At 47.9% G+C, this 24,460-nt stretch overlaps 1 protein-coding gene across 1 annotated transcript; it reads left to right on the forward strand.

Annotated features, from left to right (window-relative positions):
• The first annotated feature begins 351 nt into the window (after window positions 1–351).
• LOC135829485 (ESF1 homolog) lies at window positions 352–24,129 on the forward strand. The gene is made up of 22 exons (XM_065341891.1): window positions 352–518; window positions 3,167–3,248; window positions 3,689–3,884; window positions 4,595–4,691; window positions 5,614–5,728; window positions 6,048–6,097; window positions 7,040–7,405; window positions 7,908–7,995; window positions 8,775–8,934; window positions 9,369–9,455; window positions 9,769–10,141; window positions 14,507–14,582; window positions 16,365–16,409; window positions 16,661–16,731; window positions 17,266–17,346; window positions 17,668–17,751; window positions 19,029–19,091; window positions 20,122–20,226; window positions 20,750–20,838; window positions 21,667–21,752; window positions 22,555–22,591; window positions 23,595–24,129. The coding sequence occupies exons 1-22, from the start codon at window positions 459–461 to the stop codon at window positions 23,653–23,655; spliced, it is 2,472 nt and encodes an 823-aa protein (XP_065197963.1). The 5' UTR covers window positions 352–458; the 3' UTR covers window positions 23,656–24,129.
• Window positions 24,130–24,460: the final 331 nt, after the last annotated feature.

The raw sequence follows: 24,460 nt of genomic DNA on the forward strand, positions 1-24,460 counted from the left end.
AAAGACTTCAAAAGTATAAATCAACTGAGATACATGTAGCTGCTAGCTGCTGATCACTCGATGATAAAATTGTCGTCTGGCATGCAACATTCATGATTGCTTGCCTACAATTTTTACAACTTACAAAAATGTGGGTGACCTCCGCAAGCTTGCGCAAGGATGTGTTTCAGTTTGGGACAAAATCGAACACGCGTACGCCCGCGTTCCCGGTGTCGTACTCGCAGAGTTTCATTTTGAAATTTTAATGTCATGGCAACTCGTAATGGCGGCTGAAGACGATTGTTTTTTTGATTTTCGGCCAAACATAAAATCTCGAGAAAAAAAATATTTTTTATACTGAAAATTCATTGACGTAAATGCAATTGTGCTCAGTTTGACTTTTGTTGTATCGTCAAAGAACTACCTATCCCCTTTCTCCTGTAACAGTTCTGGCCATTTCCTCAAGGCTTGCGTGCACCATGTCGAAAGACAAAATGGATTCTCGTTTTGGGATGATCGCCAACGACCCCAGGTTCAAGGTAAGCTATTGACCCTATACATTGTACATGTACAATATTTACGTTGTCAGTCAATAGTGGTATCTATTCAGCACTGAGGTCATGAGCCCCATCACCACCTCTCAATGTAGCAAACGTGTTTTGACAGTCAGGGATGTGATAAATCTAGCGTGCTTAGTGTTAGGTGTCACCTTGCCTTCTTCGAGCCGACTTCGAATCCATAGGCTCTTGATCATTCCACCTCACATGCTGGAATGGGCATTCTCATTCCGGAATCAAAAATGATAATGGTTGCCACGAGCCAAACGATGTAGCATCAGGTTCAAGTGCCTCGAACGCACTCAGAAGTACCTTGACTCTCTCAAGGAAACTAGAGTCGGGCAAAAAGAAGAGAGCCGCCGTTCCACAACGACATCATGGAATTGTTACGTCAAGTGATTCCTAGTTGATTCTGGCGCGTTTGTTTGGTCAGGTGATTCTTACCCATTCCCATTCCAGAATGGTTATCATTTACATTCTGAAAATGCCCAACCAAATACAACCTTAGTATCTGAAACAGCACTCCTTCTCGTGCTTAGTTTGTAAGACATTGGAGTGGCACACAGGGATTTTCCCCTGTGGAAGTATTTCATTATTTATAGTTTCAGTCTGACGCAGTGAACAAGGCAATCCTTCACGGCACGACGAATGTGGGCAGATGAGTAGGCTCACAATTTTTCCTGCAGCTTGGCGCCAGTATCTTGGGCGCAGACACTCGTTCTATAGGTTTATGGGTACCACCGAGGTAGAGACAGTAGTACTGGCAGCAAAGCTATGCAGGCGTGTAGCTCGTGTGTAGTCAGCGTAGTTTGATCATCACACCAGCAAATGGCCATCATAGGTAGGTACTACATAGTCCAAACAAAAGCCTCTTTTACGGGCAACAAAACACAATTTGCCAAGATGAAGGATGTTAACACAAATGAAGAGAATAATTGTATGAAGAAAAAAAAGAAAGAAAAAGAACTTCAATAAGCCAAACTCTACAATCAACACTACGGAAGAAAACCAGGTGGGATGCCCAAAACCAACATGGAACGAATCCAATCATAGTACAACTAACTTCAGACAAGAACAATACAAAATCCAGACCTCTGGATGTGATGTAAACTGTCATTGTCTCTCAGCCACTCACAGGCGGCCCTCAGCCACCGCCAACTCCCGCAGTGCGTAGACTGGTCGGTGGTACGATCATCTAGCTCCGCGAATGCACACAATAGCTGACCGTAATAGTGCAGAGGCCAGGCGACAGTGTGCATATGTCGTCATCTCCGCATACTTTTTTTCTCTCCCCTGGAAAGCAGACCACACAAACGCTTGATGAAACGCGAGCACTCTGGCGCACAACAACCGGCCGTGGTGAAAATGAGAGGAGTGAATGTACCACGATCTACATTGATTATGCGTTCAGCATACTCGGATTTCTTTCTGCGCTCGTGCTCTGCCAAAAGCTTCTCCAGTGGCTTCGCAGCATAGGAAGGCGCATCAGGGTGAAATACTCGAACGTCCATGTAGGCGTTCTGGGCCCGGGTCCACAGCCCCCTCGCGCGAATGTCTGCCCGGGCATCATCCGCTGTATTTGTAGACGCCGCGACAAACACCTCACCAGAGAGTGGCGCGAGCACTGGCTCCACAGCAACATCCACGCACACTTCAGTCAGCAAATCAGCCAGGATGTCTCGCACTTCGTTATGCCGTATTGTCGGGAATCCTCCAGTCGGGCAGCTCATGGCATGGGCTGCACTAAATTGACGGCCACAGGAGCAGGTCACCACACCGCACATGTGGCTCAGGCACAAGGTCACCACACCACAGATGTGCGATCTACGCCCGTGGCTATGCGAGTGGAGTATACATGTACTTCCGAAGTACATGTACTTGGCTGGTGTGGATATCAACTCTGTATGCCACCACCGTTGGCAGCAACAAGCACCTCAAGAAGGTGATGTAGCATGTCTGTGTGACCACTGACCAGCTATGACTTACTACCCCATGGCTGAGTCTTAGCCCAGACTGGAATCACACAACAGAACACATTGATGCCCACACCGCTGTACTCAGCCGTGGTGGTACCCGCACCACGAAAAATACTGTCTCAGCTTGTAACAGTGCAGTACTGCTCAATGAAATCCAGTCGCATCACTCAAGTTTGCACCTTGCACCATTTCGCAGCCCAGTGTTTGCAGGTCTAGGGCTGCACAATGCCCCGCGAGTACTTGAGTGTCGGGACTGGATTTCATTGAGCAGCACTGTATATAAGAAAGTTGGTCACTCGCCTATTCCAGCTCAACTGCACTTCATGAGGGTGAATTCCCCCCAAAAATAATGTGTATTGAGCAGGGAGTGGTGCTTCCTTGCAGTTTTGCTGAGTCGAATGCTTGAACTTCTCGTGTGCTCTGGTTGGCAGTCGTGAGTCAGTCAAGTGTTAAAAGTCGGCAGGAAAAGCGCTTCATCTAAAAAAAAACATGGTGTTATAATATTATATTATAGTAGCTTGTGGAAATTGAATGGGGCTCCGGACCAAGGAAAGTGTCAGGGCCTGGACTCCAACATCTGAATTTCAACTCCTGAGCATGACTGTCATCACTGTATTGTGGGTTGCGTGCTCTGAATTTGTTTCTTTTCTGCAGAAAGTACCGAAATCCAGGAATAAGATCAAGCTTGACAAGCGCTTCAAGGATGTTGTGACGGACACAAAATTCACCAGCAAGTGTAAGTCTTGCTCCTGTGGCAAAGATGGGATGCAGCATTAGCAGCCCCTCAACGTTCTGACTAGTCTGTAGGATAATAATTTGAAGACTTCATATGCAGAATCCAGGAAGCCATCACTTTGTTATCGTTTGTGTCCACTGCCATTTTTACATACACTCATACCTCATTTATCCAGGCGGTCCTGGACCGGCTACTGCCCGTTACTTCGAATCACATACAATTTGATGGGGAAGGCCATAGATATGGCATATGAGATATGACCGCACTATTTCCACAAAAGTGACGAAAGAGTCGTAATATTTCCACTGAAACAGCCCGAAGGGGTACCTGGTAGCCCGAGGTGCTCGTAATGTCGGGGTCCGGATAACCGAGGTATGAATGACTGAATGTACAAGTCTATGCACTTTGTTTTATGACTTTGTTTCTATTGCTCACTGCAGACACCACTGACAAACGAGGCCGAGTCCTTGGTGGGAGTGCCCAGGAGGATTTTAGAAAGTTCTATGCAGTGTCTGAGAGCGATGATGAAGATGATGACGACGATGAGGAGGAGAAGAAAGAAAGGGATGTTGAAGAAGAGCAATCTGATGACTCTGAGCAGAGTGGTGAGGACGTGTGCGAGGCGGGTGAGGCCAGGTAAGACATTCTGTGTGTGTGTGTGTGTGTGTGTGTGCAAGTTGTACAGATACTTCTAATGTAGGTAACAAGAGACCTAATGGAGCCAGCAGTGAGTTGTGTCATGCATAGTGGTTTGTGTTGGAGCAAGTCTGTTTACTACACCAGTAGACCAGGTGTGGCACATGTCAGTGCAAGTAAACCACATGGATGCATCCATGCTGTTTCCTCGTACACCGCCCAATGGCCTAGGCCTACCCAGGCCAGTTGCATAGGACTACGCAGTGGCTGGGCCCTAACATATTCATGATTTCAAATTCTATGCATATACATGTAGCTAAATGTAAATGGTAGCTGTGGTCTTGCACTTCATCTTCATAGTTGCAGCAAGGACCCCCCCCCCCCCCCCCTCTTGCTGTGTGTAGACATTCTTTCAATACTTTTGGGGGAACAACTGTAGCATGGACAAACCTTTTGCGAATGGCAATATCTTCTAAATTTCACGGGGAAACTATTTTTGGTGCGGAGCTTTGGCGCTTGAGAAGGGAAGACTAGATTTTGCAGGGCGAAAGTCTTTCCCTTTGCGGCTACAACAATCCAGGATTTCATTGTGAAGGGGTCTGAAGATTTTCTTCCTATAATTTTCTCAAGAACTGGACGCACCGCTGTTCGTAGTTTTCTTCTAATATTTGACGGTGTAGTGAACTTTCTTATGATAATTGTCTGTGCAGTGGATCTGATGATGGTTTCTGGGCCCGAGCCCGTGGAGAAGCAACTGTCGACTCATCCAGTGATGATGAGGAGGAAGCGCCTTTAGCAAAACCGGAGGTAGGTAGCGAGCGAGTGTTCCACAGGCTGTCTGTACTACTCGAAATCATGCTTTGCTGCTACCCTCCCCCCTCTCTCTCTCTCTCTCTCTCTCTCTCTCTCTCTCTCTCTCTCTCTCTCTCTCTCTCTCTCTCTCTCTCTCTGTGAACTTGAGGATCACATTATGGTGAAAGATTAGGGAGGTTTTGCTCTACGCAGTTAGTAATTACGTGTGAAACACTGAAAATCCACCGAGAAGCGAGGGCATTTTTCATACGTTAATCTCTTTACAGATTTCCATAGGAAGGCACTTTCCTACGTAGGACTTTTTAAAATATTTTTCGCACCCCCCCCCCCCCCCCCCCCTCCTCCACACACACACATACCATCACCACTCGACCACCACCACTACTGTATGCCTTGTGGTAAGTGGTATCTATCATCCCACATCGAATACAAGTGTGTTGTTTTGATGACTGCACACTGACTATGTGCATTTCACTCAGACTAACTGCACTATACACTTTCATGCACTGTTTTAGTGTGTTCTGTAAGCTCTGACCTTGTGGTTTTTGAGCACTTTATAAAGCCCACTGGGTGCATTTCTTGTGAAAGTCCCTGACGAAATACCTTGGCTCTATGAATCTGTGTGGACACTGCGGTTTGATCCGACGCGTCCTTGTCCTTGATTTTCACGTGTACGGTTTATGGGGTTATAGGGCTGTTGCACGCCCGTTTGTTTGAGAGACTTATCCCCTCTCGGCCTCTCCCCTGACTCACTTGTGAGATCTGCATTCGACACTGAGGATATATGGGCCAAGTGGTGGCCCGCCGATGCGAACGTCGTAGCTTGATGTGTTCCTAAACAGTCAGGTGGTGTGGCCGCGGATCCGGCTAACTTTGCTTGTTTTATGCTGTGTGTGTGTGCGTGTGTGCATCCCAGATTGTTCACGATTGGGCTGAGTTTGATGCTAATGTTGAGCACACGGAGGAACTGTCGCGTCGCTTGGCCGTATGCAATGTTGACTGGGATCGTGTCTGTGCCAAAGATCTGCTCGGTAAGTTTCCTGCTGATGGCTCGGTGTACAAGTGTAAGTCAGCTGTATGATCTTCCTCAGGGTGTGCGGACTCCACTGTAGCCACAGTTCATCTTTCACACGAGTATACACCACTACCCGAAAACAGTCTCTCAGCTACAAATTCACCAAATGAAATAAATAAATCCAAATTTTCGGGCCAGTCGCATGTTCATTTCATCAAACCAGTTTTTTGTGTTGTGTCTTTTTTGCCTGGTGTGTGGAGATGAATAATGATTTTGCACGGCATTGTTGTTGTGGTTGTTGACGCTGGTTCTGTTCTTTCTCCCGTTGTGTCCAGTATTGCTCAACTCGTTTGCTCCCAAAGGCGGCAGCATCAAGTCCATCACGGTTAGTTCACATGCTGTACAGTATACTGTACAAGCAGACATTCTCATCGGGAATGTGTTTTCGTCCGTTTCTTTGGAGTTGGACGAAATTATTCGTCATGCGAATTTCTGCTTGTACGGCTCTTGTAACCTGCCTAACCAGTTACTCAGCAGTGCTATCTAGCACTGTTGGAGCAAAATAACTCTGACCGCGTAGCATTGTCCCGTGCCTGCTGCCACACAATGTTTCTTGCACAGTGCTGCTGCTGCTCAATGGAATACGATTGAGTCAGTCAGCGTTGCGTCCTGCACCCGTGAACATCCCAGTGTTCGGAGGTCTAGGGCTGCACAGCGCTCGGTGCGTACTGGACTCACACGATCGGATTTCATTGGGCAGCACTGGATTACACTGCAGGTGGACTGTACTGTGCAGCGCCTGGAGGCACTTATATTCACACGGTCAGATTTTGTTGGCCACCGATGAAGAACGTGGCGACGTTTTCAGCGGCGTAATTTAAAAACATTCGCTATGTGCTGTACTGTCCAGTTCAGTGTGTGCTTAAAAAACGTACCAGCCAGCTAAGAGTGTCTGGGACTCCTTTGAAGGTTTTATTCAATTCGAAACAACTGGATGTGAGGGCGGTGAAGAACAAAGAAGCGAAATTGATGGTTTATGAAGCCTTTGTGGGATGAGAAGAAAGGAACGAATTTCAAACTCTTCACCACCTCTTCACCACATCATTCAAGGACTCAAGAAAGTCCTAGAAAGTTGCATTGCTTTTCTCTTGTGATACTGTACTGGCTCACATGGATGCATATTCCCAATGCTGTAGACAGCAAGCTGCTTCGGCCATAAAGGTCTCATCAGTACAGCTACGAGCTTTGTATGCATATTCTAGACTTATTGCATTGTGTGTATACAGTGGTTCCTTATTCTGTGCCTGTGACTCTGTACTCTGTTTAGATTTATCCATCAGAGTATGGAAAGGAGCGACTAGCAAAGGAAGATGTGATGGGACCGTTTGAGTCAAACCAACAAGCTACGGGCAAGAGCAAAGCTAGGAACTCTGCTGCGGCTGCTGCTGACAGCGAGGATGATGAGGAAGATGAAGATGATGAGGAATTAGAAGAGGAGAGTGGTGAAGATGATGGGGAAGAGGACAGTGCAAAAGAAGAGGGAGAGGATAGTGAGGCTGAAGTAGATGCAAGTGGCGACGAAGAAGCGGAGGATGACGACGACGATGATGATGATGGTGAAGATGCCTATGGAAGTGATGAATTTGATGATGCCGAAATGGACGATGACTCTGATTCAGATGACAATGAAGAGGTAACTACACTACTTAGTACTTGTCTACACTATCTGTTGTTCTTGGTCTTGTTCTTGGTCTTGTTCTTGTTCTGGTGAATTCGCACAGGGGTGGATGGTTATGGCAGTGAGCATCCTGCGTGTCCGGCCATGCTGTCTTTCTGCATGTGCAGTAGTTCAGAAAGTCGCTGATGCTTGCCACTGCTATTCCATACTCACTACTCTTATCTTCATCACCGTGGCTGGCTATCACCCACTCTCTTCACAATGGCCGGCGTTTCCACTGAGTCTTGAGATGTTGCAATAAAGATATAATTATTTAATAACTTGGTATCTCGGATTGAGAGCCGAGGAGGAAAGCATGAGCTGAGTGTCCAGTAACTGGTCGTGTTAGTGGACAGTATGGCGTAACTTATAGTGCCTTGGTCCTTTTTCTTTCCTTTAACTTAGTATCTGCCTTCCCTTTTGCTGATTGTCCTGTTCTTGCACTTTGTCTGCTTGTCACACTACATGTGATAACTAGAAGCCAGATGATGCCATGGAGAAGATTCGTCAGTACCAGCTCAACCGCCTGAAGTACTACTATGCCGTAGTGGAGTGCAACTCTATCGGTATGTTGTGCTCAACCCTGCCAGTTAGGGAAGTGTGCGGGCAGTGTCTCCGTTGTGGAACCTGTACTCTACCGTACATAATTCAAAAGTGTGTGTCTGTCTCTTTCTCTCTATCTATCTCTATCTCTCCCTCTATCTCGCTATCTCTCTCTCTCTCTCTCTCTCTCTCTCTCTCTCTCTCTCTCTCTCTCTCTCTCTCTCTCCCTCCCTCCCTCCCTCTCCTGCACATACACAAGCACTGCTATCGGCGATTTGGCTTTGAACGTTGGCGAGTATTGCATGACATCTAGCGACACGTGAGCTGCTTGCTGCTGCTTGTGCCTAAACCCAGCTGAGCAAGTAACAAGTGTTGCCAGCTTTTCAGTTAGCTCTGTCTCTGGCTACTTGTGTGACTTAGCCTGCGCTGAGCTCCATGCCACTGTACCCTAACCATAGTCGTTGTCTGGCGTCCAGTATCTCTCTTCCAGCTCTTTGCTATCGTTTCCATTGGAATGATTCTGACTGAGGTGGCCTTGGATACAGGATGCTCTTGAATGGGGCCAGCATAGTTTCTTTGCCTGGTGTAATATCATTCGCTTGTAGCCGGCCCTATTGAAGGTCAAACATGTGTGTGTGTGCGTGCGTGCGTGCGTGCGTGTGTGTGTGTGTGTGTGGCATTCGTGCGTACATGTGTGTGTGTGTGTGTGTGTGTGTGTGTGTGTGTGTGTGTGTGTGCGCGCGCGTGCGTGTATGTGTGTTCGCTCCTTTGCCCACTATTCCCGCACTGCACTGTTGTTCAGGCACTGCATCCAAGTTGTATGACGAGTGTGACGGTATGGAGCTGGAACTAAGTCAGACCCGTCTGGATTTGAGATTTGTTCCCGACGACATGACGTTTGATGATGAGTACAAGGATCACGCCACCGAGAAGGACTTGGCTGGTGGCTACGAACCGCTGACGTAAGTAGGCTTCCACTGCAGGAACTATAGTACTGAACTATAGTATCCTGTGTCCGCACATTTTGCATTTGAGCAATGCAGAGCATAATTCACACATTGAGGAGTGACTCCAGGCATCACATTCAGGTAATAGTATCGTTATCGAACAGACTCATCGCTATGGTGGTTGTTATTGTATGCCAGATCAAGATTGCAATGTCCTGGTGATAGTGACACGCAGGTTTACTTGCTGCTGAATGCAACATGCGTACTGTGTGGTTGTTGTCTTCACTGTGCTGTGTCGTTTTTGTCTTCACTGTGCTGTGTGGTTGTTGTCTCCACTGTGTTGTGTGGTTGTTGTCTCCACTGTGCTGTGTGGTTGTTGTCTCCACTGTGCTGTGTGGTTATTGTCTTCACTGTGCTGTGTGGTTTTTGCCTATGCTGTGTGTGTGTAGGTTCTTCTCCACTGCTCTGCAGCAGAGCAAGGTCAACATGACCTGGGATGAGACTGATGTTGGTCGTCTCAAGGCAACCATGAGAAAGTAAGCTATCCTCTGTCTTACAAAGTTAGTTACACCTGGATATCTGCAGCTGACGTAACCTTGCCTGGGAAGCAATATGCCACCTTTCTTAGTACAGTATTCACATGTTTTTGCAGCAACTGTGTGCTGACTGTGCTGGAACAAGAGCACCTCATTGCTTTAAAATGATATTCTTTGTGTGTTCATGCACGTGTGTGTGTGTGCGTGCGTGTACCTGTCATCTCTCTCTCTCTCTCTCTCTCTCTCTCTCTCTCTCTCTCTCTCTCTCTCTCTCTCTCTCTCCTCATTGCATTGATTGGGTGATTGGTTGCAGGTTCACAGCTGGTGATATCCAGGACATGGACTTCAAGGCATATCTGGCATCCAGCAGCAGTGAAGAAGAAGAAGAGGAGGACGCCAGTTGTGACGACGAGAGTGCTGCTGAGGAGGAAGATGCAGAGGTCACGTCACCGGCGACATCCTCTGCCACTAGAGCCGCCGTCCCCCGCAAGTCCCATGGCCAGGCTTCCAGTGGCGACTCTACGAACGGTAGCTCTACTGGCCCTCAAGCCACCACATCACGCGCCAAGGCTGCCAAGGCTGGCAAGTCATCCAAGGGATCATCAGTACGCGGTGACAGCGTTGCGCCGCCATCCAGCAGTGCTGCAGCCAGTGGCCAAGGCAGAAAGTCCTACAACAAGTACAGAGTGAGTCGTGCCGCATTCATGTACAGTACTGTACAGTAAAACCTGTCAAGGCCACCACTCGGATAAGGTGACCACTCGGATAAGGCAACCACATGTCCTAGAAGACCACCGAAACCAGGACCAAGGGATGCTATTTTTAGTCAACTGACCTTGGATAAGGAGACCACCTGGTAACAGAGACCACGTTTTGAAGGTCTCTTGAGCGGTGGTCGTCTTAGACAGGTTTCACTGTACTCTCATTTGCTGCATGTAGTGCGCTGCTCTATAGTGCGTTTCAAAAGTATAGACCTCTGGTTAAAAAAACCGTTAAGCCAGCATCTGTAGTCAAATAAGGGACTACTAGCTATATGTACAAGTACTCTTTATACTACTCGTCTCAGAACACGCGTAAGGCTTTTTAAAATATTTGTTATATTATCAAAGGAAAGAGACTGGACTATCACAAATGTTCTGGACTGGGAGAACAGCACAAGGAGGTCCGGACTTGGAGAATAGCACAAAGAGGACTAGGAGGAGCACACCCTTCGCAAGCGCAGCCTTCAGGGTATAACTAAAGCTATGGAGGGGAAAATAGGGTGCATGCAGTAAGTGGGAATTAGGGTGCATGCAGTAAGTGGGAATTAGGGTGAGCGGGAAAATGAGTGCATACATTAAGCGAGACAGGGTGTGCGGGAAAAGGGGTGCATGCATTAAGCGAGACAGGGTGAGCGGGAAAAGGGGTGCATGCAGTTAGTGAGACAGGGTGAGCGGGAAAATGAGTGCATACATTCAGCGAGACAGGGTGAGCGGGAAGAGGGGTCAGCAGGGAGTGCATGAATATGTGTAGGGGGATCCCCTACACATATTCATGTACGTCTGCAAATATGTGTGGATACCACTTACCTGCACTTACCTGCACTAGTTTCACCTACCTTGTGCACAATATTCATATGAATCAAGAGAACATGTCAGAACTACTAGCAACACAATTGAATTACCTGCACCCAGTCTGGATCCTGGAGCTGTCCGGTCCTGCTGCTATGAACTCTGCCAAGTCACTAGCTAGCTGATTTCTTGCGCTTGGCAGCTGGCACGATCAGCTTGTTGTGGGCTGGCAGCGCTGCCGTCAGGTACTGAGCCACAAGAGTCCGGAGACGATCGACATCCTTGTTGGTATTCTGCAGTGTTGCTCGCAGCAGGTTAAACTTGTGGTGGATTGACTCACCGCCTTGCTCTCCGAGAGCACCAAGCGCCATGCCGAATCTCTGAACACAGGGAACGAGGTGACACTCAAGCAGATGCAACTTGGGCGTGACAGGACGCTTGTGCCGCACAACAACCTCCGACCGCACGTTCGCCATGAAGGATATGATCTTCTCCTTCAAGCTCTTGATCACATCGTCGTCTGCAGTGCATGAATATGTGTAGGGGAGTGCGTGCGTATGGGAGTGTGTACGGGGCTCATACATTTACAACATTACCCCGCTCTCCGGGTGAGAAGAACTCGTGTCTCCACGAGAAGAAAAACAAACAAACTAATGGATGGGTAATGGGTGTAACGCATTCACGAAACAACAACACAGGTACACCACACAGCTCCACACATGCACCACATAGCTCCACGCATGCATCACACAGCTCCACACATGCACCACATAGCTCCACACATGCACCACATAGCCACACTCAACATACCCACACCGGACAATTTAACAACGCATTCCACATACCAACACCAGACAATTAACAACGCATGTAACACAATTTTTACTCAGACAACTCACATTCAGACACCAACTCTATGTCATCCCGATATCGGTTATATCTGGTGGAGGCAGGGGGTGGGTTGGGGAGGTGGATTTTCAGTGTTTCTTCGCGCCCGCCGATCAGCGGCATGGCGGCGAGCCCGGGCGATGTAGGCGGCCGATCGGACTCGCCGCTGTGCATGATGCTGCGCCTGACGCTGCGCCTGGCGTCGGCGGATGACACAGCGCGCATCTTCCTGCTGTGGCATCAGGGGACGGAGGGGTTGACAAGGAGGAGGAGGCGATGGTGGTGGTGGTCCGTGGCCCGGATGCGGAGGCATCTGCACCGTGATGGTACTGCACACCAGACAGAACACAGGGGAAGACACACAGCCACCCACAAACAAACCAGAAACAGCAATGTATGGGTTACACTCCACAGAGGACGAACACTCTGCAGGAGACAGCGAGGACGAACGCTCGGCTGAAGGAGAATACTTAAATATGATGACGGGCGCTGCAACAGCGAGGACGAACACTCGGCTGAAGAGGAATGGTTAAATATGACGACGTGCACTGCAACAGCGAGGACGAACACTCGGCTGAAGAGGAATAGTTAAATATTACACGGGCACTGCAACAGCGAGGACAATTTCCCGGCTAGCTCAGTCGGTAGAGCATGAGCCTCTTAATCTCAGGGTCGTGGGTTGTGGGTTCGAGCCCCACGTTAAGCCAGCATCTGTAGTCAAATAAGGGACTACTAACTATATGTACAACTACTCTTTATACTACTCGTCTCAGAACACGCGTAAGGCTTTTATAATGGTTATATTATCAAAGGAAAGAGACTGGACTATCACAACAGGACTGGACCGGGAGAACAGCACAAGGAGGTCCGGACTGGGAGAATAGCACAAAGGACTGGGAGAATAGCACAAAGGACTGGGAGAATAGCGCAAAGGACTGGGAGAATAGCACAAAGAGGACTGGGAGAATAGCACAAAGAGGACTGGGAGAATAGCACAAAGAGCTGGGAGAACAGCACAAAGAGGACTGGGAGAATAGCACAAAGAGCTGGGAGAACAGCACAAAGAGGACTGGGAGAATAGCACAAAGGGCTGGGAGAACAGCACAAAGAGGACTGGGAGAATAGCACAAAGGGCTGGGAGAAGCACAAAGAGGACTGGGAGGAGCACATCCTGCGCAAGCGCAGCCTTCAGGGTATAACTAAGGCTGCGTTTACACGACAACGCTGGGGGTGAAAACGGAACAAAATCCTTTCGGATGCATGGTTCATTTACACGGTACGAGGAGCAAAACACAAAAGTTGTACACCAAAACGGAAGAAAACCAAAACGCTGGCCAAGGTGGAAGAATTTGAAAACGGAAATGTTCTGCCGGATAAATTTGAGTGTGTAAACAGTCGAAACGGTTGCTGGCCTCGTTTTCCGTCACGTTTGTTTCGTTTTCCGCCGTTCACACGGATCCGGCAATCCAAAAAATGTGTTTTTACAATTTTCGTCATGTGACGAGTGCTGTTTTGTGGCCTGTTTTCAACTATTCCTTGAGTGTGATTGGTGCTTCCATGACAATACTTGTCACATGACGAACTTTTGCGGATCCTTTGCTCCCGTGTGGACGCACGAAAACGATACAAACGGAGACCACCTCGGATCAGCTGTGATCGTGTAAACGCACGAAAACGAAAAAAGAAATGCGGGACTGAAAACGGAAAACTGGCCGTGTGTTGTCGTGTAAACGCAGCCTAAAGCTATGGAGGGAAAAAAGGGGTGCATGCAGTAAGTGGGAATTAGGGTGAGCGGGAAAATGAGTGCATACATTAAGCGAGACAGGGTGTGCGGGAAAAGGGGTGCATGCAGTTAGTGAGACAGGGTGAGCGGGAAAAGGGGTGCATGCAGTTAGTGAGATAGGGTGAGCGGGAAACGGGGTCGGCAGGGAGTGCATGAATATGTGTAGGGGAGTGCGTGCGTATGGGAGTGTGTACGGGGCTCATACATTTACAACACATCTATACCACATAAAACCTGTGATCACTTTGTGCATAAAGTTTCCGAAATTGGGCGTTTGTTATCCAATCACCTAGAAATCTATGTGAAAAAATCGGGGTAACTGCCTGAGCAATATCCCAAAGAAATTTCTCGAAAAGCTCAAACCAAATTTGAATAATTCGAAAAGTCTAGAGGTCTATACTTTTGAAACGCACTATGAAGACAAACGAGGGAGAGGAGGCGAGCACCACTCTCACAGAGTTGAGATCATTGAAACAAGGTGTCCCTAACATCTTCTGCACTTGCGCTCAGACTTGACTATGGGCTACCTCTACTCTGTATTTTCATGCCACTCCAAAGCTCTCTGAAGGGATCAAAGTGGTTCTCTGGCTTTTAAACTTAAAATTTGCCTGATGACCTAATCAGTATGGTTCTCTTTGTTGCAAGAACTGCTGTGAAAGTGGTTAGTGCAAGCACATGTAGTCCGCTGTATTCAGTGTCGTTAAATTTTAGTATCCATGCCAGCCGTCCAACATGTGTGTGTGTGTCTGTGTGTGTGTCTGTGTCTGTGTGTGTGTGTGTGTGTGTGTCTGTGTGTGTATGTGTGCGTGTACTCGTGTGTTTGTGTGCAGGCTCTAATGGCTGACATTACAGCCAAGGAGGATGCTGAGGACAAGGAGCAAGAGCTGGAGGTCACATTTGAGTCGGGTACGTCTCTCAACACTTTTAAGTGTTATCTGTTTAAAAACAGATACTGTAGTGTCTTGTATTAACCCTTTAGGGCCCACAATTATTTCAAGAAATGCACTGCATACGCGACCCCGGGTACTTATCTGGTCGTAACTTTGGTGTCCTTTGGCCGATTTTGGTGATCTTGGGCTTTCTGGAAAGCTCTTGGCCAGAGGAACACAGCGATAGCCAGCAATACATCACTCGATCCACAGAACCAGCGCCACAGCGCGATACGGCGCTCCAAAGCCAGCATTGCGAGCGCCCAACTCAAATTCTCTGCCATTTCAACAAATCACATCGCAGATCGCTCAAATTTTTTTACTGGAGAGATGAGAAACATGCCTTTGCGATGACGTGAACTATCTGTAGCTGCGTGGGCCGCGAGTCAGGGAAAACCCCTAAAAACGAGTTCAAAATACACGCGCTCGAGTTGACTCTGCTGAGCGAATTTAGTTCGAGTCTCGTATCTCCGCTCTCCGAACTCGGATCGCTTTCGGGTTTTTTCGAGCCGATAGCTGAGACAATTCTAATGTCGATAGCCCTTTCGATTGTCCGATTTGGTCAAGGGACGGCCGAGTTACGCCAGGTTGCGCTTTGAAAAGTATGCACTGTACACTGGTACGGATATATCCGTACTGTGGGCCTCAAAGGGTTAAAGCCTGTCTCATATAGAAGCCTGTCTTGAATACAAGCTTGTTTTGAATACAAGCCTGATTTTCAAGATACACTGTCTGCACATGAGCCTGATTTTAGTGTTGACATACATAGAAATTCCCGTCTTGTATAGAAGCCTGCAAAATTTCCCCCAAAAAGTCATATAAGCCGCGGCATTTGTACATGACTTTACGGTATGTGAAATTGTGATGCATTCACTCAGTTCTTGTGTGACTGTGCAAAAGTCCCTTACTATGCCCATGGTTCCAGTGTGTGGTAGTCAGTCATCCCGCACTAGTAGTTTGGCTGCAGCTGGCTTCCTTAGGAATTTATCCAGCACGCTAGCTTCAGGATTTCTCGGCTTGCGTCAAAGTCAGGCTTGCTTTTCCACCTTCGTAAGAATCCCATCACCCTCGAGGGTGAATACCCTGTCACGCAGGTCACTCGACCAGTGCATCCCAGCCGGTCTTGAGCAAGGGATTTGGTCTAGACTGCACGTGATCTGGACCAAACCCCATAGAAATCCTGCCCGTAATATACACGAAACACTGAGAGAATTTTAACAGCTGCTTTGGTGATGTGCCGGAGATAAATCGCTCGCAAAATTTCAAAAATCATGATACCTAATGATTAGTCTCGGGTTTTAGTACAGATCAAAATTTACTCCTTTGTGATTATCATTAGAAAAATGAATATTATTCATTTTAAGAGCTTTGAAACTCCACTGTAGCCTTGTCTAGCCACTGTAGCCTTGTCTAGCCACTGTAGCCTTGTCTAGCCACTGTAGCCTTGTCTAGCCACTGTAGCCTTGTCTAGCCACCGTAGCCTTGTCTAGCCACTGTAGCCGTGTCTAGCCACTGTAGCCTTGTCTAGCCACTGTAGCCGTGTCTAGCCACTGTAGCCTTGTCTAGCCACTGTAGCCTTGTCTAGCCACTGCAGCCTTGTCATCTAACGATTGTGCGTGGTGTAGCCGACGACTGTTGTGTGTGTTGAGCGGGTTGGGGGTTTAGTGGAAAGAAATCAATTGCTCTCATCTGATTTAAATTTGTATCCTGTTCTTGCTGTTCTTGCCGTGTGTGTGTGTATTCTGTATCCTCCCTACAGCATTCGGTGCTGATGAAGCTAGCGAGAAGAGCAAGAATGAGAAGGGTAAGTGCACGAGTGTGTGCGTATGTGTGTGTGTGTGGGGGGGGGGGGGGGTAGTACATAGCGTGGATTAGCTGATCTTGTAAGCCGACCACTTGTGCGACAGTTGTGCATGTGGCTCTCGAAAAACAATTCATGTGTGTGTGTGTGTGTGTGTGTGTGTGTGTGTGTGTGTGTGTGTGTGTGTGTGTACATGTGTGGCTGGGTGTGCCGGAATGACTGTGGTTGTGAATGTGCTCGTGTACTTCCTCCAGACTCTGACCTAACAGCATGGGAGCAATATCAGAAAGACAAGAGACGGAAACAGCGGCTGCGGAAGAAGAAGGTAACGTGATTGCTATTCACATGACTACCGATGAGAGCACTTTAAAAGTTCCCAAGAGTGTGCAACCCCTGATACCTTTCCATGGGGTCCGCCAACGGCGAAAATTCACATCATGTGATCTAGTCATCACCTTGTACGTTTCAGGCCGTTTTAGCCTGGCAGAAACGCACTGAGCTTTATGCCAATCATCAGCATGATCATAGCCGATATTTGAACTGCGCTCACACTAGCCTTCGGTGCACGTAGTACAAATCGTACTTGGAACATGTGATGTGAGTGTTTACCGTCGGAGACCATGTATGCAGAGTTGTGCACTCTTGGGAGCTTATTTACTCTTGCTGCCAATAATAGTTGACTGGCCCGAAATGTTCTACTATGCTCCTGTTCTCTGTTGCTTGTCAAGAAACTTGCAGTGACCACAAATTGATGGCTAACGTTGCGTGCACATTTGTGTGTGGGTGTGGGTTGGTGTGCGTGTACATTCTGTGTGTGTCTGTGTGTTGCCACCGTGTATGACTGCTCACATCTCTACAGGCTGCTAAGGGTGAAGCTGGAGATGACAGCGACAGTGATGAGGTGCCACAGGACTTTGATTTCAACGATCCTTTCTTCGCGGTGAGGAGTGCACACATTGTGTTTTGTCCTTGTTTGTTTGTTGCTGTTCTTGCCACTGTGGGCTTGTTCTTGTTGGTGTAGCGGGTATTGGGAGTCAAATTTTGCCTCATAACCAAAGTGCTCTGTTTGCCTTTTGATGCTTAGCTGAGTCCTTTCCTTTCCAACGTTAATGACGATGGCGGAGAGTGGAGAAAGTGTGTACCGGCGCATGCATGTACAGCCTGTACTGTCTGTACCGACTATCTGTATTGAGATCCGGTATGTCCTGTAGATTGATGTCTCATGTCGTGCGCCTTGTGTTTGCTCTCGGTGATGTTTAAGGGCGAAGATACAGCCCTGTCCAAGAAAGATTCAAAGAAGAAGAAGAAAAAGCGAGGACTGACAGAAGAAGAGCAGAGAGAGGAGGTATGGTATATATTATAAGCCTTGCTCGAACCGGGGTTGTCCCCATACGGTTTGAATGGTCGCAAGACCGGGACTATGCCAAACGGTTTATAGTTGTAGTCAGGAGCGTCCTCCGCCTTGTAACATGCTGTCGACTTCAAAAGAGAGGAGGTGTGTACTCTCATTGACTTGAGGAGGCAACCTTCAGCAGAGCCGTAGCACCGGGATTTCATGTGGTCTGGCCAATTGGGATACTTCACCGGAAATGAACACAATTGACTAAGGGACCATCGCAAAAGTTCGCAGAAGCCCCTGAAACGAAGAGCATACGTTTGGGGGGGGGGGGGGGAGTCGGTGTCGAAAATCGCAAACCGGGCTTCAATTCAAAAAAGTATTGATGACATGTAGGAGCTGATTAGCATGCCATCACAGCCGGCGTAGATCGCTTGTCAGGACGCGTAGTCCATTCATGCAACTGCGCGTGTCGCGTAGCTGGCTGCCTGTACACTGTGTAGTCTAGTACCAAGAGTCCATAAAACGCGTGGTTTATGGACTCTTGCTAGTACTAGTACTAGCAGGGGTTCATAGGGTTTATGAACCCCTGCTGTGTAGTATATTATAATAATTATTATCAAGAGTACATAACTACACTGTGTAGTTATGTACTCTTGTTATTATGTGTGAGCATCCAAGTGAAATAATGAAGCCCATATTGTGACTGTCGTTTCGTTTGAGGGGGGAGGGAGGGGGGTCAGGCCCGAAACTAACGGTCTTCGTTTCGGGGGCTTCTGCGAACTTTTGCGATGGTCCCTAAGGGGTCGTCGCAAAAGTTTTATGTTGTCCCTGAAACGAACATGATTCATTTGGGGGGGGGGGGGGGGGGGGGCGAGCCAAAATCGCAAGTCAACCGACACTGTACATATGACGTGCACATGCATGCGATTTTCGTCGTCCAGCATAGCAAACTGTGTTCGTTTCAGAGGGAGGGGAGGGGGTTCGAGTACGAAATGAACGATGTTCGTTTCAGGGACGACAGAAAACTTTTGCAACGACCCCTAAACCCAGTTTTGCACGAATTGGGTAGGTCTACCTTTTTCCAAAATAAGGTCTGGCCCGGCCATGGTCCGACCGGCTGGACCAGGTGCTACGGTCCTGTTCAGTGCATAGAAAAGTCCTTGTTCCCCAAGGGCATCAAGTCTGCATACAAGTAAAACTTATGCTTTAGTATGGCGATCTTTACATGCTGTTTCATGTTGTGTTGATATTTGGTGATTTGCTGTGCTGTTTGTCTTGCCCAGGCTGAGCTCAAACTGTTGATGGTCGACGACGAACAAGACGAGAAGAAGCACTTTAGTTTGAAGGTATGCTAGTTATGTATATCTGCAGATGTGTGGGGGGAGAGACAGTACATGTACAGGGAGAGACAGTGTGGAGAGAGACAATGCTGTGACACACGCTATACACTATAGTGTAGAGACAGTACGGAGAGAGACAATGCTGCGACATACACTGCATACACACTACAGTTAGGGTTCTGTGGGACTGGGACATTTTGATGACAAGTGTAGTGTGGATCTGGCTCTGGCACACAGACCATGCAGTGGAAACTTGGAAAGTGAGAAATGCAGACACCCAAGGGATTAGCCCAAGCTGTCCTTGATGTCCGCTTTGGAGAATGAGGTGCGCATCTTTGAACCTTCGAGGGACTACCGAAATGTGTCCTCAACTTTCAGGTGTCCTTTTAAGTAATAGGGAAGACTCTACTGTAGCATAAATGGATGATACATGTGCTATTAGCCTATTACTATTTCAAGTAACCGTGTTAAAAGTAGAACAAATTCCCATACTGGCATGTGGAGGTAGACTTACTCAATCTGCACTTAACCGTGCATCCAAACCTATTTGGGACGAACCTTAATGGGCTACTGTAACTTCATGGGGTTGCTGTAGTTTGGTTGCACCAGCAAGAATGCTTCTTATCGAAACTTTATGTACGGCGAAATATGCCGTGGAGAGTGCAGTGTTGGTGTGGTGGTCGATGAAAAATCTGTACAGGGCCGAATGCTGCTGCTTACCTCTATATTTGTATATGCAGTGATTGAAAGAATGGAGTCACTAGTACAAGCTTGTCTTATTATTGTTCTCGGTTGAGGTTCCATAGTAGCATATATTGTCACTTGCACCATGGTCCGTAACCTTGAAATCCAGGGTGTCATTTCCAGCCAACCCCAGGATCAGAGGACTGACTGTACGCTGGATCCTTGTTTTCAGGTCCCTCCAGTGGTCCGCCTATGCAGTTTTCGCACTATGTTTGCAATGATGATACTGTACATGTATGTTGCCTCAACTTGCCTGTGTTCCTCCATGCTCCGTTTGTGTGTGCACCAATAGCGTATACAAGAGCAGGAGAAACTGGAGGCAATGGGCTCCTCCAAGAAGAAGTGGAGGAAGAAGAGAAAGCGCGAGGAGGAGGACGAGGATGGTGCAAACGCCCAGGTAAGTTTCTGTGGCGCAAACGTAACCACGCCTTCTCTTGTTTTGTTCTGTTCAACCTGAGTATATCCAAGTGCATGTAGGCTGCTCACCAAATCCTGCTTGACAGCCTGCCTTCGTCAGAGAGTTGACGCTGTTCTATTGTCACTGGGCCTGCCTTTGTCAGAGAGTTAGCGCTGTTCTATTGTCATTGTATTGAATCATTGTACACTCGTAATGCGCAGTGCATGCACACATTCACAATGGCGGGAAAGTAAAGATTTGTTGTAAGTTGTAACTCCGACTTTCATGGAATTTGGGCTGATCATCAGACGACATGTCATGATTGGCTCAATGTCATCAAACTCGCAGCTGCAACAAGTCTTCAGCTTCTCACCATTGTCGATTTTGTGTTGCAGGCTCCTCTCAGCACTTTTGCAAGCCAGGGACCATTTTTCTTTGTGTATGTAACTATTTTAAACGTGTGTGATAAAGTCTGTGACTGGTTTTATCATATTTTGGTTGTGTGCTTGTGGAATATTCGCAGCCGGAGTTCAAGATGGATAACGACCCGCGTTTCTCTGCGATATTCTCCGATGCCAAGTTTGCTATCGACCCCTCTGCACCGAACTTCAAGTGAGTCCTTTATAAATATGTTCCATCCTGGCTTATGACATGTACCGTCTTTTGCAAATTAGTGGCTTGTATGCTAGTGTTCTATGGGACAAGTGACCATGCAATTTCTGTTGTTGCAGCTTGGAAGATTCAGCAGACAACGGAGTCGTAATAATTATATTGTGTGTGTGTGTGTTTCCTGTGAAACGGTTCCTGCTGGTGCTGCTACCTGCACACGTCAGTAAAGAATTGGACTGAACACACACACACACACACACACACACACACACACACACACACACACACACACACACACACACACACACACACACACACACACACACACACACACACCCCCACCCCCACCCCCACCCCCACACACCCCCCCACACACACACACACACACACACACACACACACACACATACACACACACTTGTACTTGTACTTGTTGCTCACTGCCAAAACTGGTCACGTGGGTCTCCCCGGGAGAGGGGAGAGAGACTCAAAAGGAATCTTGAAAAGATGACTCAACTGGCTATTGAACCGCCCAACGGCCGACACTCTTGTGTAATCAATGATGCTAGTGACACACACACACACACACACACACACACACACACACACACACACACACACACACGCGCCCACACACACACGCCCACACACACACACGCACGCACGCACACGCGCCCGCACACACATGCACACTCACTTTCTGTAGTTACCGTACGAATAAAGCCCCTGAATTACAGAGGTTGGGATCTGGTCGAGCCGTTGCTTCTTTTCTGTACACTGGAGTTTGACATGGCATGCCAATGCTCCTGTTGCTATTGCTTGACTCTTTAGGAAAACTAAAGTCATGGATGATTTGGTTAAGGAGCGTCATCGTCGACGCATCGATCAGCGAGAAGAAGCGGAAAAGCAGGAAATTGGTATGTACTGTACTTTGCTGTTTAGACTTACTGCTTTGGATACGGGGACCCTCCTGCTGCTTTGGTCCTGGCTATCTGTAACTGTACTGTGTTCTTGTTAGTGTTGATGTGTGACGTGACATCTTACAGTGATGCACTCTACGATGCGGTGTACAGTCAACTTCGCTTATGACGACACTCGGCGGGGCATCAAAAAGGTGTCCTTATTCGCGAAGTGCTGTTATACCCGAAGTCTCATTATATGTATTACAGTGGGCTGGGACTTTGCTCTGGGCATGGAAATTCTGTCGTTATTCGCGAATTGTCGTTATATCCACAGTCGTTATTAGCAAAGTTGATTGGCTACGACAGTATACAGGTAGACTCACTTTAATTCAAACCTCCAATTGCCAGGCCCCAACTTCGAATTATCCGGAACTTCGAATTATCCAAATGCCGCCCCGTGCACTGATATGTATGTCAAAATGCTCGAAATCTCATGCTGATTATTTTTGATCATCTTATTTGCATGAACGAAACGTAAAGACCATTTAATGGTCATGTACAATGGACCAAGCCAGACAATATCTTCATCTTCTAGTGGTTCACTGAAGAAGTTGTTAGTTACTGCAGCTGTCCTGAAACAATTTCAACAGGAAGGAACAGCGCTGCCTAATCCGCGTCATGAAAGGCCGTCGGACAACAGCACGTCATTCTGAAGAACGGAAGTGGAGCAGATGCATAGACAATTTTTACGATTTGTTGTGCTGCATACTATTGAGCACTTTCTACTGTCTGCTGTTTTTTGTTCTTGTGTTCACAGAGCGCCAATCTAGCGGCAAGACTGCGGGCCAGCATGCGTAAGTCTCACACAATGCCGGCATGTAAAAATGCGACCGCATGTTTAAAACAAAGTCACGCTCCCTGCACGCAGCCCAGTGTTTGTTGCTAGGGTCGCGCAGCCCAGTGTTTGTTGCTATGGTCACGCATCCCAGTGTTTGTTGCTATGGTCGCGCATCCCTGGGGTAGCAAGAGTACATGTACTACTACATGAACCCCAGGGTGTTCAGCTTCTGGCTTTTCTGCATGGGTGTCTGCCACAGCGAAATTCCGGGATTACGTCCAAGAAGTTGGTGCAAATATGCGGCGGGAAGTGGTGTAGTGTGTACAACTGAGCTGCAGTTGTGCGGCAGGAGACCAGCTTGAATCCTACTTGTACACACCACATCACTAAGGGGTTGTCGCAGAAGTTTTTCTTGTCATCCCTGAAACGAACATCGTTCATTTCGTACTCGACCCCCCCCCCCCCCCCCCCTCCTCTGAAACGAACGCAACTCGCTATGCTGGACGACGAAAATCGCATGCATGTACATGTACAGTGTTGGTCAACTTGTGACTTTGGCTCGCACCCTCCCCCCCCCCCCCCCCCCCCCGAAACCCGAATGATGTTCGTTAAAAAACTTCTGCGACGACCCCTAAAATAAATTATGTGATCCCAGAATTCCAGCAACCCATCCGAGCTGCACACTCTGGGTTTCATGTACTCTTGGAGGTAGATAACTGTGAGATGAGGTCTGACCTTCCACCACACTGACTGGACGTATCTGTGGTGTGGGCTATCGCCTTCTTCCACAGAGCACCAGTCACCATCCAGTCTTGCTGCTTGTTACTTCAGACTACAAAATGTCAATCGCTGTTTGCCACATGCAACACGGCACAAACACACACACCACACACGCACACATCTCTCCCTCCCCCCCCCCCCCCCTCTCTCTCTCTCTCTTTCTCCTGTGATCTTTCCTCATATCTGCGCTCTCATGTCTGACTCTCTGCTCTCTTCTTGCCTACCCATTACCACTGCAGGATGTCAGCTCTTATCAAGTCGACCAAAAGCCATTCGCGAAGCTTCAAACGAAAGTCTTAGCTCTACACCGCGTGTACACACTCAGCGAACTGTTGTTCTCATTCTAATGATTCTTCTCCTAAGGCTCATCACTGTTGTAGTAAACTGTATGTGGTCTCTTTGATCTTTGAAGAAAGTCCCTTTACCAGAGTGCCAATAATTTTTTGAAGATTTGCTCTCGCTTTCTGGCATTTGCCGAGTTTTCTTGTGAATACATTGCTGGCTGTGCTGCACATATGCCTCGTCTGGAACTGAACCCAACAGATGTGTTTGGGTGCATACTACTTAAGTACATACACCCACTGCACAAGGCAGATCAGTGAAACTGCAAGAAGTCGCAAGCCGGCCATGGTCTGCTGACCTGGAACTGTGTGTGTGTGTGTGGTGTGATCCTATTCTATGCCTGGTCATGGCGAGATAGTAATTGTTACTAATTGCCGTCCTCAGTAGCGTGCACTACCCAAAGCTTGTTGACACAATTACAAGTCACCTGCATTCTCCATTGTGTGGTGTGTACATGTGCGTGTGCGTGTGTATAATGTGTGTGTGGTGTACATGTATTGCATACTTGCCCGGGCATGGTTCCGTGCACTGTTGTGCACGTTGGTGCCACTATGTACAGGTGCTGGCGTCTGAAAGCAAGTCGTGTTGCAACACCCACATGCACAGGCGCCAACCCGGAAGTAAATTATTTCGGAACAGGCTGTGTGCAAACTGCAATACACGTGTGCATCATCTGTACTCTGTTGCATTCGAATACAATGTATCCGTAAACGTTCCCTCATTCGTGCCAAGTCCTTGCACTGCCAGCCCCTTCCCACGATTC

Source organism: Sycon ciliatum, chromosome 13 (genome assembly GCF_964019385.1).
Source record: "Sycon ciliatum chromosome 13, ocSycCili1.1, whole genome shotgun sequence".
Taxonomy (NCBI): Eukaryota; Metazoa; Porifera; class Calcarea; order Leucosolenida; family Sycettidae; genus Sycon; species Sycon ciliatum.